Raw genomic sequence first — 22916 nt, forward strand, 5'->3', positions numbered from 1 at the left:
GCACCCCATTAAAGATAGTAATGTTGTCCCACAGTGAGACAGTGTAACCGCAAGAGATACAATCCAGAAGATGGCTTCATTAGTGAGTTCCTTCAGGAATCGTTTATCAGGTTGTATTTTGAATTTTCAGTTCCTAAGCATTTCATGAGGAGGTGGCCTAATCTTCCTCTAATAAGAGCTTCAAGGTCTAGGTTATGTGAAATTCTGTTCCTCCAGCATTTAGTGCTAGGAGGAATTAATCAGAGTTAGTTTTTTTTTATCCTTGACACGGAAGACAATAACGTTGCATGTCTATTGGATAATGTCCCTTACCCTACCTCACCATATTTTCAAGTCCATCTAAAAGAATTGCCATTATGGCCAGTATTTTTAGCATAGAAGAGAGTACAGGGCACTAACATATTAATGTCAAGTCCTTTGACAGAGATATATTGTCAACTGTCAGAATGCCTTGGCTAAACTGATTTCACAACTATTGCAAGGCAGGGAGCCACATCAAATTAACTCGCCTTTCGTGTAAACAACAAGTCCAGGGCAGGCAATTGTTCCTCCATAGAAATGGGGAGTTCCTTTGATTGAGTAAAAAAGTAAAAACACTTTTAAAAGTTCTCTTTTTAAAGTTGTATTGCAACAACACGTTCAATTGCTGCAATGATGACAAAAACAAAGGAGTTATAAATTGCTTGTTTTACCTCGGGAAGAGTGACTGTAGTTTTCCTTCTGTGACTGATAAGACGGAGGCTTTTGTCCAGGTGAATTTTGATGCTGACCGTAGTTTGATTGCTGGCCGTACGAACCTTTTGTCCAGAGACACAGGAGTGAAACTGGGTTAGTTTGTTTATAATGCAACAGGAATGCAAAACCAAAGCTAGCATGCCTTATGCAATAACAGGAATAAGGAAAAATGGCATTCACTGTTTCTGGTAAACTTAGTTCTTGCTCTCCCTACTGGATACCTGATTGAGAATGCCTAAATAGTGTCGTCCTACAAGTGTACACGTAAGCTGTCCTGTTTTCTGTGTTTATTTTTTGTGTGGATATCAGTGGTGTTTTCAGAACCTTTTCAAATAAGTGCTTATCAGTGTTTATTCAGCATCCTAACCCCCCAAAATAAACAAAAAAACTATCTTCATCCAGTGTTTAGAAAACATATTTTCTTGCAGGGAGTGATATGGAGCACATATTTAAAGTAATGCATGGTATGTTGAGTCTTCCCATTGGCAAAATGTCCTTATGCTAGACTGTGTTAAGCATAGAACATCTGTGTATTACAATCACATCCTGTTACCCTCTCTCCTATCTCATTACATAGCTCACTAACGCTGTCAGGTTTACAGAGAGATTAATGGATTAAAAAATTAAGTATGTGTGCTATATTCAAATGTTTTAATAAAGACATTTCTGGACACAGTTGGGTGTCCCTCACCTACGCCTCACTGATTATTACGATATTGCAGGGGAGGTCAACCCTACCGTCAGCATAGTACCTTGCAAAACCGTAAACTTTTGAGTTACAACAGATTAATTTGTAGCACTGAATTCTAAGAAACCTGAAACTTGATGCTTAAAGTATGCTTTTCACTACTTTTCTGCACTCTTTCCCTCACTACATTAAGGTGGTGCTGCTGTTGTTGTTTGGAAATTCATAGCTGTGTAGTGTCCCCATTGCAAATGTCAGACTTTGAGTCCGTCCTAACCTATTAACAGACATCCCATTGTTTCTTGGACTTGACATTTTTTTGTTAACATTGAATGCTGAAAAACTATGGGACACCTTGCAGCTATGAATTTAGTAGTATTGTGGTAAGTCGTGTATCCTGTTTTCATCATTATCCTATGTGCATGGTGACAGCACTCTTCACAGACACCGGACACTACTCCTTGCTTTAAATGTTTACACCCTGGGGTGTTTGGCAGGTGAACTCATATCAATACTGACTTGTTAGAACAAAGGGGCTGCTCTACCAAAGGGTTTTCCCCTTTTTGAGTCTGAAATAGTACACAAATCAGGAAAAGACAAACACTGCCAAACGATCAAATAATATTTTGATATTCCCAGATTTTCTAGAGTATAAAACATTTGATCAGTCCTAAAAACAGGCTTCTACACCCTGCACCTTTAATTGAAGCACACACAACTGGACAACATAAAAGAAAGAATAAACAATATTTTAGTGACATTCCTAGACAACAAAACTCAACCACAATAATGTGAGACCAGTCGTTCTTGCGTATACCTTGTATAACAAAGCTACATTGTGCAGGCCCCTTACGAAAGAAATAACAAATCACTCCTTCTCTCACACTTTCCTTCATCTAAATGGTATTTTAGTTTGTGGTTGTGTAGGTGTCTATCAGTAGTTATATGTTTACAATGATGATGGCTGTTTCCCTTTTGGTTAGGTTTTATCCGTTATTATAGGTTTAAACCTAACACATAATAGCTGATGTACAAACAAGACCATCTACCCATGCATCAGTAGCAGTCCCTGCACAGTTCCCCATGTTTCATTCCGACATCATAGGTATAGTAGATGCTCAAAAACGGGAGTAGTGAGTACTGTGAAAGGAGAGCAAGAACAAAATGCAATGGAAACACCATGAACATAATTTTTTTTACTCTTTGGATCAGACTCCTCCTTTGTTCACATACGGATGGGAACACCATTCAAGGATCAAAAACCACAGGGTAAGTTGCAGCGGGTGTATTGAAAAGGCAGTATATGTCACTAGTCAAACAGAAGGGAACTTCCTGGCCAAAGCTGCAGTCTTATAGAAGATGTATCCAGAGAATAATGCTTGCAAATGGTATGGACAACAGTCCAGTTAATTGCGCAACAAATTTCAACAGTGGATGAATGCCCGGGAAAAGACACTAACACCACCTTATTCGGTGGAATGAGCATGTAGTTGGCTGCCAGGTCCCCTGGAGCACACCCACTTTTAGTAAAATGAGGTGCCTTAGACTTCTGAATTAGAGGGCCTTGGACATTTTCTGTTGGAGAGGAGTCTCCTCAACTGAAGAGATACAGGGTACAGATTGAAACCTGAAACACTTTCTGGTTAAGGTAAAATTCTGTCAAAAAGAGATGACAGTTCTAAGTACCATTTTACTGTAAAATAAAGTGGACAGGACAACTAGCATTCTTGCTTATACCAACAGACACCAAAAGGGTGTTTTATATGTCAAGGGACCAAAGTAAAGACTCTATTGAATCAGTGTGTTAGGTCCAAGTTGACATCTGCCTAGAAAATAAGATCACTAACTGGAGGATGTTAACTGAGATGTTTACAACAGAAATGCTTTATTTTATCTTGTAGTAAAATAAGGCCAATAGGAAGCAGTAGCTAATAGAACAAGGGATAGAAAGTAAGAAAGTAGGCAGTATGATGTTCCGCCTGACGTGAAAAGAAAGAGGCACTAAGGTAAAAAAGTTGTGTATTTTGGGGGGACGGGGTAGTGAGGCGAGAGCACCTGCTATTTTCTAACCATCCTGGCAGATGTTATAGCCACAAGAAGGATGTTTTGATGGTCAACAGTCTCAGAGAGCAGCCGTGCAAGGGTTCAAATGGTGATCAGATGACGAAGATGAGGAATAAATTAAGATCCCATTGGGGCATTTTGAAAGGCATAGGAGGAGCATATGTTGTAAACCTTTGAAGAAAAGAGCCAAAGAAGGTGAGGGAAAAGGAGGGGACAAAGCAAACAACAAAACTTTAGACAATGTTGCAAACGGAGGATCAAACATTTTGAAGCACACCAAGCCCTAAACGTATCCTATCAGCAGGCGTAAATGGTTTTGGTGGAAGGATGCCTGGCTGCCAGAATGACATCATAGACTGCAGGAGGGAGGTCAAATACTCTCAACCGTCACCGCTCAATCTCTATGCATGTAGATGAAGAGTATGCAGATTCGGGTGCGAGAAGCTACCCTGCTGTTGCAGCAGGAGATCTTCCCGGCGGGGCAGCCTGGTCGGAGAACAGATGCTAATGCACAGGAGTTTAGAATAAAATATTATCCTTTCCCAATTGAGAGCCGCTAAGATAACTTGGTCATTCCTGGTCTTCTGACGAACTCTGGTCATGAGTGGTGTCAGTGGAAAGCGTTACAGGAGTTCTGTGCTCCAATAGAGACTAAGGTCCATATGTAGGTAACTTGGAAATACCGATTCCTAAATACCGAATTTTACCGATTCGGTATTTAGGAATCGGTATTTCATATGTAGGGAATAATTCAGTAAAAAATATCGAATCGTTAATATTCCTTATTACCGAATCGGTAATACCGATTCGGTAATAATGAGTCACCTACCCATTCATTCCTATGGGCTGGAGGCCCATAGGAATGAATGCGAAGAAATTTGGTATTACCGAATCAGTATTACCGATTCGGTAATCGTGGGAGGTATTTCAAGGGTACCAGGGTGTCCAAAGGACACTCTCTGGCACCCCTGAAATGTACATGTATGCACGTGTGGCGCACATACATGCCCTAAGGGCATGGATGTGTGCCACATGGCACACTTCAAAAAGCAAAAAAGTGCTTATTGAAAGGAAATCGCTATTTACCACCAAATAAGAGTTGGTGGTAAATAGTGATTCCTTAAGGCTGAAGTGCACTGTTTTAAGTGCTACCTACATTGCATTTAAGGAATCGGTATTACCGATTCCTTAAATGCAAGGCCATAAGGAATCGGTATTAAGGAATAGGTATTTACCGATTCCTTAATACCGAATCCTCCCTACATCTCAAATGCCTAAATACCGGTCGGTAACGGTGAAATGTAACGAATTTCACTCTTACTGACCGGTATTGGGCCACCTACATATGGCCCTAACTATTTTGCCAAGCAAGAGCCGCTTTGGAAACTCCAGCACACAGAGCTGCTGACATTGCTGGTTCTTGTCAATAGCAAATAGATTTAACTAAGGTTCTTCCCAATCTTGGAAGGGTTCTTGCACCACCTCTAAATGGAGAAGCTATTCATGATTCACAAGGCATATACTGCCAAGTTAGACTGCTCTGGCATTTTAAGCCTTCAAGATGTTTAACCACCAGGAATATGTCTTGACGTTCCAGCCAAGTCCAGAGGAGCAGGGCCTCTTGACATAGGGTTCACGACCCCACCCCGCCCTGCTTGTTGCAATATACACATGGTGCTGCTATTATCCGTAAACACCTGAACAAGCCTTCCCTTGAAGGAAGGAAAGCTTTCAATGTCATGGGAATCACTCCAGAGTCATCTGGTCCCAAACTCTCCTACATGGCTGCCCCAACACAGAAGTGCACATCTGTCACTACTTTGAAATATGGATGGGGAAGAAAGAGGGGTCTGCCACTGACCCAATCGTGGTTTGTTAGCCGGAGTGAGCTGCAGTGATGACTGCAGGTCTTTTGCAGTTCCCTTCGTTACCTGGACTTGGTCGGAGGGGTCGCCCTGATGCTTCAGATCTCACTGCAGAGGCATGTTTTTCCAGAAGGCTGTAGGAGGCTATAAGACCCAACAGTCTCAGAGTTCATCTTGCTGAAATCCAGGAAAGAGGCTGGAATTACATAATCATAGCCCAGATATCTTGGACTCGCTGTTCTGGAGGGAAAGCCTGAACATGTACTATATCCAGAATAGGTCTGATGAAAGGGGGCGCCTGAGAAGGAGTCAGGTGTGACTACGGCACGTTGTTAGTGAACCTCCGCAAATGCAGAAGGTCCACCGTAGTATGGAGGTGGGAGATAACTGCCTGGGGCGATCCCGCCGTCAACAGCCAGTCATCAAGAGAGAGGAAGACTGCAGCCCTGTGATGTGTTGCAACCACCGACATCACTTTGGTGAACAGCCGAGGTGAGCTAGTAAGGCCAAAGGCGAGCACAGAGAACTGCAAATGCTCCTTGCCAACCATGAACTGCAGGTAACGCCTGTGGGAAGGTAGGGCGGGATATGGAAGTAGGGGTCCTGCAAGTACAGCGCTACCATCCACTTTCCAGGATTTAGGGTAGACAGTACCTGAGCAAAAGGGGCTATCTTTCCTTTTTCCTTTTTCAGGATGTAGTTGAGGGCGCAGTTCTTGGATAGGATTAAGGCCTCCATTATTTTTCGACACCAGAAAGTAGAAGGAATAGCAACCAAGGCCTACTACTGATACTACTGATACCGGCACCCTCTCAATAGCTCTTTTGGCCAGAAGAGCTAATACGTACTGCTGCAAGTGAGAAAGAGGTCCTCTGGCAGCGAAATCATTGGATGGTGGTCACATTGGTGGGGTCTATTGGAAAGGTAGGCCGTAGCCCTGCTGGACTATCTGAACTGTCAATTTGTCAAAGTGATTTCCCACCATGGAGCAGGTGGAGCTGAATCTTGTCACCCTCTGGAGGGCAAACTAAAGATGGTTTCATATTGTAGCAGCCTCACTGTGGCAGTAAATGGCAGTGGCCATGCTGTCTTTGAACACTCAAGCACCAAATCCACCTTCTTGCCAAAAAAGCTAGTATCATCAGCCAGATGTCTCCAGCCAGTTATAACTCTGGAGAGCCACAATGGAAGCCATGGCTCTGCCAACCAGTCAGTCATAACCAGTTTGCATCCGATTGTGAGCTTTGCAGCATCTCTCAATCAATCGCTCAATTAGTTATTTATTAAGTGCTGCTCTTCACCCCAGAGTTATCCCGGCGCTGGGGTTCAGCAATAGCTTGGGAGAATAGGGATTGGCCTCCTCCGAGACCATAGACAGCACTTGCACAACTGTATCCCACACAGTGTGGGAATAACAGCCCAATAAGCATGCAGTGTTTCTCCGATGGCATTTAAGGAAAATTGGGCCAAGTCGGCGCTGCAAAGAACGTCGAACAAAGCAGGTCCAGCTCTGTATCGGAGTCGGGAATCACAATGGGGTTGGCGCTGCTGAATCGAGTCCCGTGAAAGAGATACCGACCTCTCTCATTCTAAGGTATGGAGCTGATTAGAACCTAGAGAAACCTTTGGCAATTCTTGGCAGAACTAAACTATAGTTATAGACAGCACCTACTTCTTCCCTTGTACTAGACCTAGGTTAGGTATATTGGGGTAGGCGTATTTTAGAAGCACCAGTTGAGTATTTTAGCCTGTGATATTTATGTATGTATTTTTATATATGTCATAGCAACAGACCATGCTAGTACAGTATTATTTTAAATTACTGTTCACGCTGTACGCATTATACTTCGCATTCTGTCTAATGATTGTAGCAGTTCACCTCTCTTGCATGAGAAAGAAGACTGTTCAATAAACCCTTTTATTGAAACGCCCGTCTCTCTATTTCTGTGCAACACTCTGTAAAAATGAAGCAAGCACGATTGACTGAGTCAAATAGTTATCTATTGTTTCCACGACTCTGAAGATATTGGTCCGGTTCTAGGGGAAACAAAGTTGTCATGTTTATGCGGTTGTCAGAGACTAATCCCTTCTTGTTTATTCGAGAAAGTTTCTAGTGACCTCTGAGTTAGTTGGCACACACACAATACAGTTTAATGTACTCGATAGAGACATACTGACCTCAGTCCTTTGTCAAATCTATAGTGTATATTTTCCCAATGCGCAGAGCCTATTGGGAATATAGGAACTACACTACACCCCAGTACATAGATCTGGGCCTAAATCCATCGTTTTTTTGCTCACCATGCCATTCCAGTTTGGATCCAGCCATAGGTAAATCAGTCTCGACTCTGCGTCCAAGGGGACCGAACTGCCAGGCCAGGTCCTCCCTGGACTGTAAACAAGCATCCTAGGACCGGTTTCGGGCTATCAGCCCTCATCAGCCAGGATAGCTTGACTTCAGTGGCATGGAGAGCATGGGACTCACGTCTGAGCATACCCGTACCACTCGGGGTGACAAATGCAAAAAGAACAATTGATGGACAGAATGCAGAACAATGTCATACATTCACCCCAGTACAGAGATCTGGGCCTAAATCCATTGTTTTTTTGCTCACCATGCCATTCCAGTTTGGACTCAGCCATATGCAAATCAATCTTGACCCTGCGCCCAATGGGAACAGTCCAGCACGAACTGCCAGGCCAGGTCCTCCCTGGACTGGAAACAAGTATCCTAGGACCGGTTTCGGGCTTTCAGCCCACATATGGCCAGGTCTAAACTGGGGTGGCATGGTGAGCAAAAGAATTATAGATTTAACCCAGATCTCTCACTGGGGGTGAATGTTTTGGTTTGTTCTGTATTCCGTCCATCAATTGGGTGTCTTTTGCTTTCTCGACGAATCAAGCTACCCTGGCTGAAGAGGGGTGAAACCCCGATATCGGTCCTAGGATGCTTGTTTCCGGTCCAGGGAGGACCTGGCTTGACAGTTCGAGCTGGACTGTTCCCATGAGGCACAGGGTCAAGACGTATTTGCATATGGCCAGGTTTAAACTGGGGTGGCATGGTGAGCAAAAGAATGATGGATTTAACCCAGATCTCTAGACTGGGGGTGAATGTTTTGATTTGTTCTGCATTCCGTCCTTCAATTGTGTGTCTTTTGCTTTCTCGACCGGAGGGAGTCAGCAGCACCATGAACACCGCTACTGGACCGGTCGCCGGAGGAGGTTGTCAAATTACACCCGGGGCAATCTAGATCTACCAATGGATAATGAAGGCCCGTTGGCACCGAGGGGCAGACATGCTGGTGGCGTCCCAGTCAAAGTAACTGCCGAACACTTGGGGCCCAAAGGTGCTGTAGAGGGGTCCGTCCACCCAAAAATGAGGCTCATGAAGTCATAAAATTCACGAAGTTGGGCGGTGGTTGCTCCGGAAAAGGTGGGGTAGCACGGAGCAGACAGTGTCAGACGCGGATCCACAGGGGCCTGGATTTGGGATAAGGTTCCATCGTGTCGTCCAATGAATGGTATCAATGCAGAGAAGTTAAAGTGATTCGACTTCTTGGATTTCTTGTGGGACTCCTGAAGAAGAAAACAAGTTACTTACCTGTAACTTTGGTTCTCCAGTATTGGTAACTTTCATAGATTCCCATAACTTGTATCATTCCCCGTCGTCAGAATGGGAGCCTCGGTAAATAAAACTTACCATAGCAGTAGGTACAAAAGAAAAAGAAAGTCCTAGGCCTCATCTCATTTTGTAGCATATCCACCTCTTTTTGTAAAAGAGACCAAAAACATGCAACAACCAATCAGATTAGCCTCACCCCCTAGAACCCTCCTGAGAGAGCCTCAGATTTTCGTAGCCGTTGTGTAACAGTAAACACATTTGCTGAAGGCTGAGCTTTCCCAGGGGAAGAGGGTGGGCGCATGAGAATCTATGAAAGTTAACAATATTGGAGAACCAAAGTAACAGGTAAGTAACTTGTTTTCTTACTCCAGTATTGGAACTTTCATAGATTCCCATAGCTTGTATCAGAGTAGCTAGCAGTAAAGCAATAAAGCACATTTTGTGACATAAATATTGAAATATCTCAGTATCCATACTTTCATAAGAAGTAAACAGACATTCAAACAGTAGTCAGTAAACATTATCAGATACAAAATGGGTAGAGGGAAAGCTCACCGCTCATTGGAAAAGATTACTCATGACTGCTTGTCCGACTGCCGCCTCACTTCTTGTGGAAGAGTCCAAGCAGTAGTGCTTTGTGAAAGTGTGGGCACTGCTCCATGTAGCCGCCCTACAAATGTCCTTGATATTAACCCCAGCATTCGAAGATGAAACTGATCTCGTGGACTGAGCTCGTACATGTCTTTCTAGCGCCTTACCCGCCGATTGGTGGCAATAGTGAATTACACTTGAAATCCAACGTGAGATTCCTTGTTTTGAAAGAGGAAAACCTTTTCGAGGAGCACTAAAAGCAACAAAGGGTTGTGAAGATTTACTGAAACCGTTTGTGCGTTCAAGATGACATTTCAGACCTCTCTGGACATCCAAGGAATGAAGAGACCTTTCTCGTGGAGTCGTAGGTCGAGGGAAAAAAGATTTAAAACTACAGGTTGGTTCAAATGGAATTAGAGGGTCGTTTTTGAACTGTAAAAAAGGTTCCCTAATGGTGAGAGCTTGCAGTTCCCCAACCCTCCTAGCTGACGTCAAGGCTAAAAGGAGGGCCACCTTCCATGATAGAAACTTCAGATCCACTCTATGAATACGTTCAAACGGAGGTCTCATGAGATGAGTCAGAATCAAGTTGAGTTGCCATATTGGAGGCGGAGGCCAAACTGGAGGGAAAAAACTAAAAAGACCTTTCAGGAATTGTTTGACAATCCTAGCGGACCAGAGAGAAGGACCAGAGGCTGTCCGCCTGAATCTAGAAATAGCTGCCAGGTGTACCTTGATGGAGGTATGTGCCAGGCCTGACTTAGCCAGAGATAGAATGTAAGGCAATATCTGATGAGGAGCAGCAGAGAACGGATGGAGGTTCTCTCGGTGGCACCATAAGCAGAAGCGTTTCTATTTCGCGCAATAGGTTTTGTACTTGGTGCGCAGGCTTGAGTTAAAATCTCTTTACACTCCTGAGGGATATTCAAACTCTGGAATTCTCGGAGCTCAGGAGCCACGCTGTGAACTGGAGAGAGCTCGGATCTGGGTGCACCACCTGACCTTGGGACATTGTCAATAGAGATGGAATGGGACGTAGGTGTAAAGGCTGATCCTGAGAGAGCAGGAGAAGCTCTGTGAACCAGAATTGGCAGGGCCACACCAGTGCAATTAAAATCATTGTGCAGGGTTCTGTCTTGAGTTTCCTGAGAAGCCTTGGAATTAGGGGAATTGGAGGAAAGGCGTAAACAAATGCGCCTGACCAGGCCATCGAAAGAGCATTCCCCAACTAGCCGCGATGGTGATCCCTGCTTGCATAGAACCGGCATTTCCTGTTTTCTGGGGTAGCGAATAGGTCTATGGGCGGAGTGCCCCAACGTGTGAAGACCCAGTCGAGAGTGTCCTGATCCAGTTCCCACTCGTGACAGACCGATTTCAGACGACTCAATGCATCTGCTGTCGTGTTGAGGGTACCTGGTAAATCTTCTGCTGAGAGAGAGATTTTTTGAAGAATTGCCCATTCCCAGATCTCCTGGGCCTCTTTTGAAAGAAGTTGAGATCTCTGTCTGCCTTGTTTGTTCACGTAATGCATGGCCGTCGTGTTATCCGTACGGCCCAGGACGGTGGAGTTCTGAATCCTCGGAAGGAAAGCCTGCAAAGCCACACGAATTGCCTTGAGCTCCAGAAGATTGATGTGGAGAGTATGCTGTTCGGGTGTCCAGTGATCGCTCACTTGTAGGTCTTGCAAAACAGCTTAGCATTGCAGCGAGGCATCCGTGGTCAGAATTAAAGGAGATGGAGCAATCTTGAAAGTGAGACCTTTTGAGATATTGTCTTTGATCGTCCACCAATTGGCTGCTTTTCTCATAAGAGGAGTGACCATTAACTTGTCGTTGAACCTGCCTTCTGCCTGGCACCATTGCATGTCCAGCTGTTCCTGCAAAGGGTGCATACACAGTCTGCAATGCGGAATTAAGGGTATGCAGGATGAAATCGATCCTAGGAGAGACTTGTAGACGGACCAACAGAGATTGTCTTTTTTGCAATTGACGGGCAGAAAGAATCAACTTTTTCGGTCTTTCCTCTGATGGAAAAGCTTTGCAGCACCTCGTATCCAGAATGGACACTAGAAATTTGGCAGACCTGGATGAGTTGAAGACCCAGATGATTGAAATGCTGAATGCAACTTTTGACTGCTTTTGCAGTTGCTTGAGAAGATGGAGCTTTTATCAACCAGTCGTCTAGGTAGGGAAAAACCTGTAGAGACTGCTTTCTGAGAAACGCTGCCACCGGGGCCAATACCTTTGTGAATATCCGCTGAGCGGATCTGAGTCCGAAAGGCAGGACTTTGAATTGACAGTGGCTCTTGGCTACTGTGAAGCGTAAAAATCTCCTGTGAGCTGGGTGGATCGGAACGTGGAAGTATGCGTCCTCGAGATCCAGAGTCGCCATGTAATCTCCTGGATTCAGAAGGCGCAAAATATTGTGAAGGGATACCATCGGAAACAACAGTTTTATGAGATAGGTGTTGAGCTCCCTCAGGTCTAAGATTGGGCGTCATTTCTCTTCTGTCTTGCGAATCCAGGAAAAACCTGGAATAGAACCCTTCTCCTCGTTGAGATAGAGGTACTGGCTCTATCGCTCCTTTGATGAGCAGTTGATGAGCTTCGAGACGTAGAAGATGTAGAAGTTTTGATTCAGTGGCGCGAGGGGCTCTGAAAGGTGGGAGGTTTTGAAACTCTAATGTGTGGCCAAACCGGATGATATTGAGGACCCACCGATCTGATGTTATGATCTTCCAGCTGCAGAGACACTGTGATATCCTGCCCCCCACTGATGTTACCAGGGGTGAAGGAACAGTAGACAGAGCCGAGAAGCCGCTATTGGTGTTTGGAGGAATCTCTCCCCTGACGCCCCTGTCGACCTCTTGAAGGTTGGCGAGAGAAAGACGCCGACTGGCCTTGGCATTGAGAGTACTGAGGTTTGTATGATTGCGAAGATTGTGAATAGGAGTAGCGTTGTTGGTATCCTCCTCTGTAGGTAGAAAAACCTTTTCCTCTTACCCCTCGGAAAGGCACTTTGCGACATTGTAATGTTCCCAAGGATCTTGCCGTTTCTGTGTCCTTCTTGATGTCTTGTAGAGCGTAGTCTATATGCTTGCCAAAAAGCATGTGTCCATCAAATGGCAAATCCAAAATTGTAGTTTGTACCTGGGGGAGAAACCAGGTAGCCTGAAGCCAGCCTTGTCGTCTTAGGACAGCCGAACCTGCCAAGGCACGAAAACATTTATGGGAATGTCCATCGCACAATCGATAATTTCTGAGGAAAATCGGTCTCCCTCCTCAAGGACCTTCTTCGCGTCAGCCTAAGAACTGTCTGGCAGTTGATCCATAAATGGAGACAAATCGCACCACATTTGGCGATCATATCGTCTCAAAATTGCAAGTGCATTGGAGGCTCTAACAAGGAGGCTGGACATAGATGAAAACCTCTTGGGCACATTGCCAAGGCGCCTGCCCTCCTTATCCGGTGGTGTGGTAAGGGGTGCAGATTGACTTTATTTGAGCCGCCTGAGAGATAACAGAGTCCGGCTTCGGTTGACCAACCAGGCAAGCGGGACTATCATCAGGAGCCTTACATTTCTTCTCCAGTCGCGGTAGAATAGGATTGACGGTAGCTGGAGACTGCATCACCTTTATTCCTTCACTTCATACGTGTTCTACAATGGGGATAGAACGGATGGATTTTCTATAAGGCTCCTTAAAATCATAGAGAAAATAGTCTGATTGTACTATCGGAATGGGAAGGCTAAACCTCTTTGAAGCTCTCTCCATAAGGTTATGGAAACCTCGGATGTCTGCTGGAGGAGAATGCATAGGATCCGGTGATGGTGAAGCAGGATCTGGAATGATATATTCGTCCCATTCCCTATCTGGATCCGGGACATGTTCTACATTCCAGTCATCATCTGATGAATCTTCATCATCCTGCCCGTGATGATATTCTGCCGTTCCTCCAAAGGTTCCGGTTACGGCGGTTGAGCCATAGAAGTAGACGGAGGTGGTGGCGGTGGTGGCGATTGCATGGATTCAGAGGCCTGAGATGGAAATCTCCTCTAATAATCCAACAACATGATCTGCAAGTCACTTATAAAAGAAGACGGCATGGCCACCATACCTTGATGTGATTGTTCTTGAGGTCTATCCCGAGGAGGGAATCGTTGTTGTTCTATGAAGTAATCATCAGAATCTGAGTCCTGGTATTTCACCTGGAGCTGAGATGGACTGTACGAATCCCCATAAGGACCTTCTTCCTCCTCTGAGTACTCTTCGTCCAAAAGCAATGATGGAGGAAATGGTGTCACCCTCCGCGGAGATGTCATATCCGGTGTAATTTGGCTTCTTTTAATAGAGATGTTGACTTTTTTATTTTTCGACGGAGTCGTCCACGATGTCGTCATCAAAGGAATCGTCCCCGGAGAAAGGATCGTCGACGACGATGGACTGATCGTCAACGGTACCGTCGACGAGCTCGACGTCAGTACCATCGTAGCCGGTGTCATTGACATCATCGGCGACGTTGTCTTCGTCGACACCATCGTCGGCGTCATCCCCATCGACGTCAAGGTTGTTAACATGGTCGACAACACTTTGACAGAAACCTGCAGCGTCGACGAAGTCATCGTCGAAGTTGTCGTCGCCGCTCTCGACGTCAGGACCGTTGACGGAGCTGAAATCGACGTCTGGTGAATTTTAGCTGTCGTTGTTGACGTACCTGATGATGTAGTCGTCGACGAACGGGTTTTCTTCTACGATTTTCCCTCTTGAGGTACAGATGTTGTTTTTTTTAAATGTTTTGCCTTTTCAGTTGGAGGAGAGGCAGAAGAAGGTCCATGGCTCACCTTCTGGGCCGAAAGTACCTCAGGAACAAGTCCCTCCCTCTCCTTTACACCTCGGTGAGGAGATTTTTTGGGACTGGGCCTGTCAAACCTATCAGAGGTCTTTAGAGAGGCTTTAGCAGGAGGTTCAGTTGACGTTGAAGGGGAAGACCTACCCCTCTTTTTAGACGTCCTAGAAGATGTAGTTGAGAAAGAAGATTCCCTGTCACTAGAAATTACCTCTTTCCGTGACTTCATCTTCTGTAACCAGGTCAAAAGTCGTCCTTCCCTGTCTCTCAGAGTCTTGGTAGAGAAGGTCCTGCAGATTTTACAATCAGTGGCCTTGTGTTCAGGGTAAAAGCAATAAATGCAGTCCTTATGCTTGTCTTCAATATAAAGCCTTTTTTAAGAACAAGTAGCACAGGCCTTAAATAAAGCTTTCTCTTCCTTATCTGACACCCTGAAGAGAATATAATTGAAATCCAAAAGTTGTAGAGAAATCTGAGCAGAGCTCAGTGGAGACTCCCTTAGCACAACGTGCAGTAGAAAATCTAAGGCTCTGAGGCTCTCTCAGGAGGGTTCTAGGGGGTGAGGCTAATCGAATTGGTTGTTGAATGTTTTCGGTCTCTTTTACAAAAAGAGGTGGATATGCTACAAAATGAGATGAGCCCTAGGCCTTTCTTTCTCTTTTGTACCCACTGCTATGGTATTTTTTATTTACCGAGGCTCCCATTTCGACGATGGGGAATGATACAAGCTATGGGAATCTATGAAAGTTCCAATACTGGAGTAAGTCTGGGATTACAATGATGATCTATGTGGCAACTCCAGGAGCGGTCCAATACATCCCTCGCCAATGGGACTTGGAGCAGTATTGAGTCGTGTGCTGAGTGGCCAGAAACTTCATGGCCTGGTCACGGATGGCCTTAAGATTCATGGTCCTACAATCTGCACAGGCTGTGGAGTTGTGGTCCAATTCCAGGCATCACGGACACACCACGTGGAGGTCTGTCACAGACGTTTGCCTGAGATAGGCACCAATAGGCTTGAAACCAGTGCTTAATTTGAGCCAGAGCTTTCCGGTGCTGAGCACCGGCACTTAATTGATGTCTGGTGCTCGGCACCAGCACATAATTGTCAACACCACACTTAGGGCAGTCAGCTACAAGGTGGCGCTGCTCATGTAATTTAGAGCTGAGCAGTATAACAGTTGTTTAGGAAAACAATATCAGTTAAAAAACCACCAATACCTGCCTCCTCAGCCATTCCTTTAGCTTTGGGGACCTGTAATAATCTGAACTGTCGCATTTACATGTGAGAGAGATGGTTAATAGTTGTTTTGGCAGCGATGACGAGGCGATGGGTGGTGTAAGGTGCATTGGTCTCCTGGTCAGAGTCCTGGCAATTAATATTTTACAAATTAAGCACTGCTTGAAACCGGTTGGTTTCTTAGGGGCGCAGTCTAAAAACGTTTTTAAAAAAAGGGCCACTAGACAAACTCGACAAAAAGTTGAAAAAATTCTGTCAGAAAACGACTGAAGGGAGCATGTTCGGATATGCGCGGATGACACGAAAAAGAAGGAAATGAGGTCTGGTCACTGTGGTGCGCTTTTATACGCACCTCTTCCTTGAAATTTTTGGCACGACGATGCCACGCAGAGCCGAATGATGCCACTTACCGGCAAGAGGATTGCTCAAAAATTCTGGATCAAGCCTGATGCCTAGGGAATTTTCCACAGTAAGGAATCTGTTCCTAGAAGTCTCTATCAGATTATTATTTTACCTCACTGGTTTGTAAGAGGAAGTAACCAACCCCAAACCTTTGCCTGTTAGGGTACAATTCCATGTAACAAAATGCCCATCTATCAGTGTTAAAATAGTGTATTAACAATTCACCCTGAAAGAAAATGGTACTTTTTGTAGGTTTGCCCCCAAGGTTTTCGAATGATGCTGCTGGTTTTTCGACTCAGAGCCTGCTAACCAGACCTCAGAGCCAGTTCACTGGCCCTAAAGTGTATGTCGAATTCGCTATCCCCAATAGGAAATGGTTAACTTTCCTGTAAGTCCCTTACATGCCCTGGGTTCCAGGTAACCCTTTAAGTTAGATGGGGTGCTCCAAAGCTTGCAGGACTGACTGTGCCACTCTTCAGGTCGCCTAAGTAAAGCAAGTACCCCATTCCGCCACCGTAGACCGGTAGAGCAGTCGTGCACTGCAAGCCTGACTTCGCTATTGACAGCAATGGCAAAGCCACCAATTCCCCTGGACAGGTGTGTAAGTTGCCCCTTTGGCAGGCCTACCTACCACAAAAGGCAGGGTGCAACATATGTCTGGGTCTGGTGGCTTAGTGGATTAATGTGCCCACTGTAGGGGACTGTGTTCACCCTCATGGTCACAGGTTGAAATCCCGGCGGGTCCACTTAGCCGTTCATCCTTTTGAGGTCCATTAGATGAGTTCCATTGAGTTGGGTAACAAACATCTGTCATTCAGCGCCAAGATACCCCTGGGTGAACATGTGCTTTAGAATTACACGTTATGTCATATGACACAGGCAGGACAGGTACTTCACATTTTCTGACATTGAAACACACAAAACAACAGTTTTTACTGTGTAAAGACTTGGTTACTCAATTGGTGAGTACAGAGTAACACGCTGACCCCTCAGCTGGGCAGACTCCTGAAAGGTGCAACCACAGTGGGCACTCCAAGGTATCAAACAACTCATTAAATTAGGACCAACTTGTATCTCAAGTCGAAAGTAATGTGTCTAGTTGCAGTGTGCAGATTTAACAAAGCTGCCACTTTGCTGCCTTTAAAACTCTTGTGCCTTCCCGAGTATACATGGAGCCAGTTCCACAAGACAGTTTTCTATCCTCCCAGAGACGTGCTAATGACTCCCAGGAAGGAGAACGATGAGAAACTGCGGCCCAGGAAGGTATTACCTACCTCCTGCAGGACGACACTTGGGTGTTAACCCCCAAAGGGCAGGCTTCAAAGGTGGAGCAACCTTTGTAGGCCAGAAGTGTAGCGCTAGGGGGGAGGGCTGCTCCATTGTTGAGGTAGACAGGCTGGCACAGAAGGCAGAGAGGGGAAACCAGTTGCCAAACCAGTTTCGCAAGGGGAGAGTAGCCCTGCGGTAGCCACACACGGGGTGGGCTAGAGAGATCTATTCAGTAGGAGGAGTGTACTGCAATCTTGGGAGTGGGCAGAATGGTGCTTTCTGGGATAGCCAGATGCCACACTTCACAGGAAGTGGTCACTAGGCAGGGGGAAACCTGGTAGCCCATTGGCTATCAACCGCATCCTGCCATGAGTGCACTTTGCAAGCACAAAGCACCCAGACTTCAGATCTTGATCTACTTGGAAGAAGGGCAGAAGAAGGACTGCAATGCTGCACCGAGGGACCAGCAAAGAGAGCCTGCACCACTATAGACTGCACTTGCTGCACCTGGAGGCTAGCAAAAAGAGAGACTGTGCCTGCCTGCCTAAGGGAGGAGCTGTCTCCGGTGCCCAGTGAAGCCAACGGAACTTCAAGGGCAAGCTGACTGTCCTCCTGATCGTGAGCATGGGGACACAACAACTGTATAAGCCTACAGGGGAAACTTGGCAGCCCAAAGTCTTCAAACTGCCATGCAGCCCAAGGACTAAGACCCAACGCACAGAGTTGCACCCAAGTTTGCGGAGCCTGAGTGCCATGGGCGAGTTGCTTGAAGCCTCAGAAGGAAAGTTATTGACCCAGGAAGGATTGGCCTGTGACTGCGACAGCTGGCTACTGGTAGTCTAGTGGCAACTTGACTTCCGCCAGATCAGAGAGGACTTTCCGGAAAATCGACCCTGCAACCAGGTCCCCCTCAGCATCAACCATGTCGCATCCATAGAATCCTTAAAGCATCTTCAGCATCATTCATACCATGCATCACGAACACTCCAAAGGAATCAATTGTAATGCAGCTAAAGTTCCTGTAACTGTTGAATGACTACTTCTCCTGTGAAGGTAACTGTTCTTGAGGACCTTCCTGCCCCCCCCTGACTAGCTCTCTATAGGAGTTGGTCACACCTAGTGATTCTAACCGACTGCATTGACACTTAACTAACTTGAACTTGAAAAAGGTTTCCGTTTCAAGGTATCTAATTTGCTGATTTTGACAAGGCTTGTTCGCTGTTGGGTGAAATTACTTTGATTTATTATTCTGGTTCTTATAAAAATACAACCTATTTCATAAATTGGTGTTAGATTTCTTGTGTGTAGTGTCGATTTCTTCTACAATTGTTTTGGTGCCGTTTAAATGCTTATCACTTGTTCCGCTGTGTAAGCCTTGCTGCTCAGGGCCACTGATAACCAGGGTTGAGCTGAGGGTTCTACAGACTAAACCTACGGAACCTAAAGGGGTTGGTAAGTGTATTACACAGTGAGGTCGCACAAACACATCATATAATAAACACCATTACTTCACACACCCTTAAAAGCCTATTGGTTTTAAAATACACTTTCATAATATACAGGTCAGACCTACTGTCTCGATTTTAACTTTTCAGGAGAGGCAAAATGCACCTATGGCTTCTTCTAACCGATATCAGTAGGTTCTCACCAAAACTAAGGCCTTTTCAATGGGTCATAAGCCTTCCAACCACAAAGTGCTATATGAAAACTGTTTTTTAAGCAGAAGCGCTCAACACCTGCCCAATTTAATATTGTAATAAGACAGATCAATATGGAGAGGGAGTCAAAGCCCTCAGCGGTGCTTCTTAAGCTCCTTTGTGTTGCTCACATAAGTTTAACAGTAGCCGTCCGGTCACACGAGACCTCAAAAGGAACATGATTGCATATTTATAATCTTCACCAGCAGCGTTCCCCACACTGAGGAGAGCCCCCTTATTGCATTGCCTCTAGAACTCAAATAAGGGGACTGAATCCAATTATAAATTACTCTTGACACATTCGTCCCATATTAATCAATGAATTTATTAGTTTATCCAATCGTGGTGTTGGGTAATCTTCCTTCTTCCCAACATAGTATTATGTCATTCATAACAAGAAGAACTCATTGTTTCATTCACAAATGAAAACGATCCCATCCCAATGCATTTCGGGTTGGAGTTGCCCTTTATCAGGAGATAATGAATCTGCAAAAAGTTTTATAAAGCAGGTCAAAACGAATACCAACCAACAACCAAAATTAATAATGTTCATGGCTTTGTAATCATAATGGCCTCTCTACTGGAGGTAAAAAGTCGTCAACCAATAGTGTCAAAGATAAAACCAAAAGAAAAAGAAGCTGAGTCAAAAGTGTCAAGCCCACTGAACGAACAGTTAATCCACAAGAATGGTGCACCCAGGGTAAATCATACAAACAAAAATAGTGAATGGTGAACCACGTATGGGTGAAAAGAAATCACGCCATTGTTTCTTAATTTTAGACACATGTAAACACTGCACATTGAAAACCAATGGTGCACCCAGGGTAAAAGGGTGCAAACAAAAGAATGAATGGTGAACCAGGAGCAGGTGAAAAGGAAATCATATCAATGCTGTTTATTGTCAGACATATATATATATATACCCTGCTTGTTGAAATTTTGCCGAATCACCGTGATTAATGAAGCAAAACTTCGTGCGGATGATAAAAAATGAGCATGTCCTATTATGCACAATCGATGTAAAATCATTATAAACTTCGGTTCCTCACAATTTAGGGATTGAAGCGATTTAAATACTTTTAATTGAATTTTGAGTTGGACAATCAGTTGGAAATATTTTTGATGGAAATTTTACAACTCACACTGTATCGCACCTATTTTTGCTGGGACAACAATTTCCATTTATGACTCACAGGCACTTCCATGGGCAATGAGCCCATGCACAACTGACTACTCTAAAATGCTATAAGTAAATAAACAGAAGAAGAAAAAATAATTAACCTTACAAATCTGTGCAGACATTGAGTATTACAATGCACTATTAAGTTAAGAGTCAGGCCTTTCAAGTCTATTCAGAGTGCTAAAGTGTAGAAAGTTTCAAGCAGATGTAGAAAAAGATGAAAATAAAATAGACTGGTCACATTTTTAGAAACATCTAATTTTAGACTAAAATGTATCAAGAAAAGGGATTTGGTGATTCAAGGAGGCTTGTGAGTCTGTAGAAATTCCAGTTTGCTTACTGGATACTACTTCAGATACCAAATTAAGGTAATTAAAAATGCTAGTCTCACCTTGTGAGTCATTGCTATAACTGTCCTTCTGGGCTTGATAAGAATGCTGCTGATTAGATGAATTTTGTTGTTGGCGATAATTTGATTGCTGACCATATGATCCTTGCAAGGAAAGAGTAACAAGTCATCATTCTGCAGTATATAAAGCAACAGTTTTTCAAGAATAAAATCTATAGGTCCAGACTAAATTGCACGTGTGACTTACTGCGACCACTGAAAACAGATAAATAGGGTGCAAGATGAAAAAGGAAAGGAAAATGCTACTTACCCAGTATGCATTTGTTCTTGACATATAGAGCTGTAGATTCATATGCTTTAGCATAGATCGCCATCTGGTGTTGGTCCCGGATGTTTGCACTTTGTTTTTCTTCAAAGAAGTCTTTGTAGTCACGAGGTAGGTGACTCCTCCTTTCGGTGATAGTGCGCATGGGCATCGACTCCAACCCCCAGATTATTCTGCCGTAAGGGTGATGATGGAGTTAGTAAGAGTAGAAAAAAGATGTCCATGTATAGTGTATCTAAGTAAGATAATACTGCAACAGATAAATGTACCCGGGGAGGCGGGTGGGTGCATATAAATCTACAGCTCTATATGCTAAGAACACATGCATACTGGGTAAGTAGCATTTTCCGTTCGAGGCATATGAGCTGTAGATCATATGCTCTAGCATAGACTATACAGCAGTTATCTCCCCAGTAGTGGCTAACCTGTATCTGTTGCAGTGGTTTGAAATAGTGTTCTTAAAACTGCCTGGCCCACACTAGCTTGTTGTTTTGCTAACACATCTACACAATAGTGCTTTGTGAATGTGTGTGGTGTAGACCATGTTGCAGCCTTGCAGATGTCATCTTAGGGTATGTTCCCTAAGAATGCCATAGAAGCCCCTAGCTTGCGTGTATAGTGCCCTCTAGGGAGAATTGTTAAGGTGCGTTTAGCCTTAAGGTAGCATATTTGGATGCACTTAACTATCCACCGTGCAATACCTGCTTTTGAAATGGGATTGCCTTTATGTGGTGGGGAAAAAGCAACAAGGTTGTTTAGTTTTTCTAAAAGATTTGGTTCTTTCAATGTAATAAAGTATCGCCCTTTACACATCTAATGTGAAGAGCACGTTCTGCTACTGAGTCTGGTTGAGGAAAAAATACGGGTAACTCCACAGACTGGTTGAGATGAAAGGCAGAAACTACATTGGGTAAACATTTGGGGTTAGTGCTAAGAACCACTTTATTGTGGTGAATCTGTAAAAATGGTTCTTGTATGGTTAGTGCCTGGAGCTCACCAACTCTTCTAAGAGATGTGATGGTTAGAAGGAAGGCTACCTTCCAAGACAGAAACTGTAGTTCGCATTTGTGCAAAGGCTTAAATGGTGGGCCCATGAGTCTTGGAAGGACTATATTAAGATTCCTCACGGAAGAAGGACAAAGTCAAGGAGGAATGATTCTTTTAAGTCCTTCCATAAAGGCTTTGATAGAGGGTATACGAAACAATGACAAGTGTGGTCTGTTTTGTAGGTAAGCCGCTACTGCGGCAAGATGTAATCGTATAGACGCATATGCTAAGTTAGCACGTTGCGAGTGTAACAGATAGGAAATTATGTTTTGAGTTGAAGCATCTAGCGGATGGATTTGATTGTTAGTACAATAAATTACAAATCTTTTCCATTTTGCTGCATTGCATGCTCTTGTGGTAGGGCGTCTAGCCTCTTTAATGACGTTCATGCAGTCTGGCAGGAAATTAAGGTAGCCAAACTATGATTTCAGGTGCCAGATCGCAAGGTTGAGTTGACTGGGATCTGGATGCCTTATCTCTCCATGGTTCTGAGTGAGAAGCTTGGGGGAGAGGCGTAACTTCTGATGAGGGACTACTGATAGTTTCAACAGGGTTGTTAACCATGGTTGTCGAGCCCATGTGGGAGCAACTAGGATCACTGTGAGGGAATGTTGCTTGAGCTTCCGAACCACTAATGGAATTCGCGGGAGAGGTGGAAAAGCGGAAGCACATTTCCCTGACCAGTTCATCCATAGCACATTGCCTTTAAACAATGGGTGTGGATATCTAGACGCGAAGTTTATGCATTTTGCGTTGGTGTGTGGCGAACAAACCTATTTCTGGGTAGCGCCACATCTGGAAGAATGGGAAGAGTACTTAAGGGTGTAGTTCTCATTTGTGGATTTGTTGCCTTTGACGACTGAGCAGATCTGCAATCTGATTGTTTACTCCTGGGAGATGTTCTGCAAGGAGATATATCTTTTGAGGTATGGCCCATCTCCATATGCTTTGAGCTAGGTGTGAAAGCTGTAAAGAGTGCGTCCCTCCTTGTTTTTGTATG

The 22916-nt window shown here is 44.5% G+C and overlaps 1 protein-coding gene across 4 annotated transcripts in view; it reads right to left on the reverse strand.

The window, feature by feature from the left end:
• Positions 1 to 22916, reverse strand: part of TAF15 (TATA-box binding protein associated factor 15) — a 589620-nt gene that overhangs the window by 359069 nt on the left and 207635 nt on the right. For all 4 annotated transcript variants that reach the window (XM_078679623.1, XM_078679625.1, XM_078679622.1 and 1 more), the window contains 2 exons: positions 20587 to 20688; positions 693 to 797 (listed from right to left, as the gene is read on the reverse strand). In XM_078679623.1, coding sequence (XP_078535749.1) covers positions 693 to 797; positions 20587 to 20688 — 207 coding nt within the window. The remainder of the gene's footprint in view (positions 1 to 692; positions 798 to 20586; positions 20689 to 22916) is intronic.

Source organism: Lissotriton helveticus, chromosome 3_1, assembly GCF_964261635.1.
Source record: "Lissotriton helveticus chromosome 3_1, aLisHel1.1, whole genome shotgun sequence".
Lineage (NCBI taxonomy): Eukaryota > Metazoa > Chordata > Amphibia > Caudata > Salamandridae > Lissotriton > Lissotriton helveticus.